We start from the raw sequence: 4996 nt of genomic DNA, 5'->3' as shown, positions 1-4996 counted from the left end.
GTCAATTGTGTTACAGTCTTATTTGCAGAAAAAGCACCAAGTCAGTAGGTGCCTTATAGAGTGCAATGCAGTTGCCATGTTTAATGAAATACTGTTTGCCATGCTTACTCAGCTGCATGTTGCCATGTTCAATGAAAATTCTATTTTGCCATGCTTGCCCGGGTGCATTTTCCTTGTTGAATGAAGTGCAGTTGCCATGTTTAATGCACTGTGCTTCCATTGGGGCATGTTGGCATGCAAATGCCAATGTCAACTGGAAAAAATGTTATATTGGCGACACATATGCTGAAATGCAGTTGCCATGTTTAATAAAATGCATCTGCCATGTTTGTTGAAATGCAATTGTCATGTTTACTCAACTGTAGATGCCATGTTTAAATAAAAGGGCAGTTGCCATGTTTTATGCAATGTGCTTCCATTGGGGAATGTTGGTGTGGAAAAATGACGATGTCCAGTTGAAAATGTACTACAGTTGCCATGTCTAGTGTACTACAATTGCCATGTCTAGTGTACTGCATTTGCCATGTCTAGTGTACTGCATTTGCCATGTTCAACGTACTATATTTGCCATGTTCAATGAACTATGTTTGCCATGTTCAAACAAAATGTATTTCTATTTCCATGATAGCATAAGGTGGTACAAGAAAAGAGCGCACGATAGTTTAACAGAAAACACACAAAACTTGCAGATTCCAGGAAGAAATAAAGCGTGCCAGCATGTTCACGGCTTTCCAGGTGGACGAACATACGTTCAAGGTGTGTTCTATTTTGGGCATGTCAGATTCAGAACCTGAAGACCCAGACAAAGGAAGGAACTACTTCGTCAAAGCCTCGATAGGCGAAGGCGAGTACTACTGCCAATGCTGCAAGTTCGAACAGGACGGCATTGTGTGCTGTCACATACTAAAAGTAATGGACATGAACACTGTGACACGGATGCCCCGCCATTTCATAAGGCGGTGATGGACATGGGACACTGACGACGCGTTGGCACCGTAGACAACACATGCAGTTCTGGCTGTGCATGACGAGAGACCCGAGTCAACCATGGAAGCCGTGAGGCACGTTGTGCTGACAAAGAACTATGCTGAGCTAATTGATGAAGCGTGCAAGAGTGATGAGACAGCGAGAGTCGCAGAAAAACACAGGAAAGCACTGAAAAGAGAGCTTGATGAGATCAAGAAGAGGAAAGCTAAGGAAGCCTTACACCGGTTCCCCCGCACATCAAGTGTGCCTTCATCCACGGGGCCATCATCTGAAAACTCGGAGATAGGATCTGGAACAGCAAGCACACAGACCCAGGTCAGGAACCCACCCCGTTCTATCACAAAGGGTCGTCCAAGAGAGATAAGGTACAAGTCGGGATTGGAGATCCAAGCAAAACACAAGAAAACGAAGAAAGGGGCGGGCAATCCATGAGCAAAAATTGGGGCGATGTGACATGGTCCTTGTGGGCATTTTGTTTTGTACCCTAGATGATGAGAATTTTTTTAAAAAAAATTGGGAGAATGACTCTTGAGGGGCATCAGAAGTGGAAGGAAAATTCATTGAATGGATAAATGCAGTTGCCATGTTATGGGTACTTAATCTGTCATGTTATGTGTAGTTAATCTGCCATGCTATGTGTAGTTAGTCTGCCATGCTATTTTATACTAAATATGCCATGCTATTTTATACTAAATATGCCATGCTATTTTATACTAAATATGCCATGCTAGTTGTACTGGATCTGCCATTTTAGTTGTACTGGATCTGCCATGTTAGTTGTACTGTATCTGCCATGTTAATTATGCTGGATCTGCCATGTTGTTTGTACTGTATCTGCCATGTTAGCTGTACTGAAAATATGCCATGGAATTTGTAATGACTCTGCATGGCATATATTTCCATGACAATACGACGCGGTTTAGAGACACATAGTGTGTTGTGTGCAATGTATGGGAAACAAGTTGGAAAAAGCGTAACGTGCATAAACCGCAGCAAAGGTTGTGGCTACATGATCAACCTACCCATGCTAGCCGGTGCAGTTAGCGATGAAAAAGAAGAAGCAAAACAGCCAAAATGAAAAACGACGATGACTTTCACTACCCATGTCTGATGAACTACATTTGCCATCTTTTTTAAAACATCATAGACGCATTCGAAACAGCAAACCGGTGCTAGGAACGATGAAACCATTGTAATAATGATAAACATAAAAACATATCTGCTGTAACGCCTAAAATAGGTTCACGTCCACACATATATTACAGAAACTATTCAAATGTCGCTCACACACCACCACTACATAGTAGGCTACGCGGGGTTGCAGTCATAACATAGCACACAAACATAGTTTTCGACGAGAACAAAGAGATAGTACCTTACATTCCTCGGCAACAGAATGTAAGGTATGTGTCCGGTGTGTAACGCCACGTGATCGCTTGTACTTCTTGATGACTTTCTTAACAGCTTCCTCCACGAACTCGCGTGCTCCGGACTGCTTGTTGAAATCTTCATTCATCAACCAGTTCCATGTGTGGATTTTTCGGAGCTCAACGACCGTTGCAGCTGTGATAGGGGGGACAATTCTGCCTTCCCACTTTGCAAAGTATTCCAGCGCGTGAAAGCCACAGTCCGTCCTGCACGAGGAAAAGAGTCAAGTGAACACGCAAAAAGGACAGACGTAACAAAGATAGACTTCAATTCAGATGTGACAACAAAAGAGGGGTTGGATTGATGTAAATGGCACATGAAGGAAGGAAGAAATTACGTGTTCCCTTGCTTCGCAGTCGCCACATACTCAGTCGGGAAATGCCTGATCTGGACCTTTGAATGTTTGTAGTGACGGTTCCATGTCTCTTTGAGGTTGTTAATGAAGAATTCGGCATGCGTAGTAAGGTATGCATCAGCTTCCGAACGGATTGAATCAAGCACCTCAAAATGTTGGTTCTTCAGGTCAAGACAGATCGCATAGTGGTGACCACACTTGTCATGTGGGTCATGTGGTGCAAGCTCTTGGAACATGGGGAACATGACCTGCATTTAAAAGTGAATAAATGAGAAGCAGAGTTCACATAAAGAACAACAGAGGGACAAAAAAATTAGAATCACGTAGAATGTTTGGTTATGGGTGGGGGTAGTTGAAAGAAAGTTGCCGTCCATGTATGAACAAAATGTGCCGTGTATTTTACTATCAAGTTGCCACATAGTTTGCACGGGATGCAAAAATCAAGAAGTCAGTGTGCACGGCAGCTGTTGCCACATGAAAACATCTGCCACATAAACATAAGTGCAGATGATGGCAACAAACCACACCATGTGAAAAAACATTGCAGATAGGGAAGGAGTACTCACATATTTCTTCAGTGTGAGCTTGAATTCACCGTGTTGAGCAAAATTCTTCCTCAGGATTTTGTGGTGGAAGTCGCCATCCCATATTTTACAGGTCACACTGTAATGCATGATTATCTTGTCGGCACACACATCGGTGTGATTGTTGATGTAGTCGATCCCGCATGCAACTACATTCGTCGACATTTTACCGTTTGGCCTCACGAACTCGGCAAGATCACCCAGCTCGACGTACGTCGCTCCGCATTGAATGACTTTGGTTCTGTCCAAACATAAGTTGTATGAAAACGATATGACATGGAAGAATCATGCCTACTAAGTAAAAAAAATGAAAGAACTAAAACATAAGCGGATCGTGTATAGAAATTACGAAGAAGATGAATGGTAAAAAAGGAGCAAAGCAAAATGAGAGATTATGGGGTGTGGTCATTTACGCTTTCAGCTCCTTCATGTGCTTGCTACTGGCCCTCGCATTTCCAAACCGCTTGATGATATCGTACAGCTGGGTCTGTTCCTTAGTGGCCTTGAATTCGGGCTCATAGTCTTCCGCGGGAGGTGGGTGAACTACCCTCTGCTGCCTCACAGAACTAGGAGTGGCACTCCTAATGGTATCCTCAGATACCGTATCTGCAGGCACGTTGGAACTTGATTGCCCTTGCCCTCGTGAGGACCTCCTCTGCAATGCTGCCTCCTCAATCATGCGGTAAGCTTCGTCAAGTGACGGCGAAATCTCCTCAGGGGTGGCTGCAATGATAAAAAAAGTGGGTTAGGATACCTAGAAAATCAAAAACAGATGGATTGTGAGAATATAGGGTGCATGATGTGAGATGTAGGTAGAAAAAGTGGGGCAGTTGCCATGTGTGGTCCAACTACAGTGGCCATGTCATAGCAACTACAATTGCCATGTAGTTGCACTGTAGTTGCCATCTAGTTGGACTCTAGTTGCCATGTCACAGGAACTACAGTTGCCATGTTGTGTCAACTCCACTTGCCATGTGATTGCCGTATGAAAAAATGCAGCATGGAAACAAAAAATGCAGGTGACATGGTGTGGCAAATCCAGTTGCCATGTGTAATGCACTGTATTTGCCATGTGATAGCAACTACAGTTTCCATGTTGAATCAACTTCAGTTGCCACGTTGTTGCCCAAATGTCAAATGCAGCATGGCAGCAAAAAAAATGTAGGTGACATGGTGCATCAAATCCAGTTGCCATGTCATCACATGTCAGTTGCCATCACAAGTGAGAACCCCCAAAAAATATGATTGGGACAAAAGTCAAACTACAAAGATGTATACAAGAAAAATCATAAGGACATGACAAGTGTACCTTGCACAATCGGCTCTGCGAACTTGACAGCCTTCCTGCCCTCGACCATTGGCTGCGCCATCATTGCGGGCATGCCTCCTGGGAAAGCAAAGGCAACTGGCATAGGATCTTGCACCACCGGTTGATCTTGACTGATGCCAAGGCTGAAGCTCGGTGGGGTAAAGGCCATTGGCTGCCTCTCATTCCTACTGGCCGGACCACGAACGACTTGCGGGGCAGAATCCAAGGGTGAAAGATCGACAAACATATCTGAATCGGCCGCTACAGAATGATCGGCCTTATTTGCAGGGCGGGGCGTGTTGTCAGCGGTATCAGCCGCAGCTTTCATGACAA

General features: G+C 44.2%; 1 protein-coding gene across 1 annotated transcript; it reads right to left on the bottom strand.

Moving 5' to 3' along the window:
• Nucleotides 1-3210: 3210 nt before the first annotated feature.
• On the bottom strand, nt 3211-4736 carry LOC147979090 (uncharacterized). The gene is made up of 3 exons (XM_087546730.1): nt 4664-4736; nt 3768-4077; nt 3211-3595 (listed from the first exon to the last, which is right to left on the bottom strand). The coding sequence occupies exons 1-3, from the start codon at nt 4734-4736 to the stop codon at nt 3211-3213; spliced, it is 768 nt and encodes a 255-aa protein (XP_087402856.1).
• Nucleotides 4737-4996: the final 260 nt, after the last annotated feature.

This window comes from Triticum urartu, chromosome 3A (assembly GCF_056163025.1).
Source record: "Triticum urartu cultivar PI428250 chromosome 3A, HENAU_Tu73, whole genome shotgun sequence".
In the NCBI taxonomy this organism is placed as follows: Eukaryota; Viridiplantae; Streptophyta; class Magnoliopsida; order Poales; family Poaceae; genus Triticum; species Triticum urartu.
This window is presented reverse-complemented; position numbering and strand designations above follow the sequence as displayed.

What these genes read in the sequence shown, in the direction of transcription:
- LOC147979090 (XM_087546730.1), bottom strand. Translation starts at nt 4,736, where the DNA reads ATGCCCGCAATGATGGCGCAGCCAATGGTCGAGGGCAGGAAGGCTGTC. An exon ending in CGCAGAGCCGATTGTGCAAG is followed by an intron (nt 4,078 to 4,663) that starts GTACACTTGTCA and finishes TTATCATTGCAG; the next exon opens with CCACCCCTGAGGAGATTTCG. An exon ending in CACATGAAGGAGCTGAAAGC is followed by an intron (nt 3,596 to 3,767) that starts GTAAATGACCAC and finishes ATGTTTGGACAG; the next exon opens with AACCAAAGTCATTCAATGCG.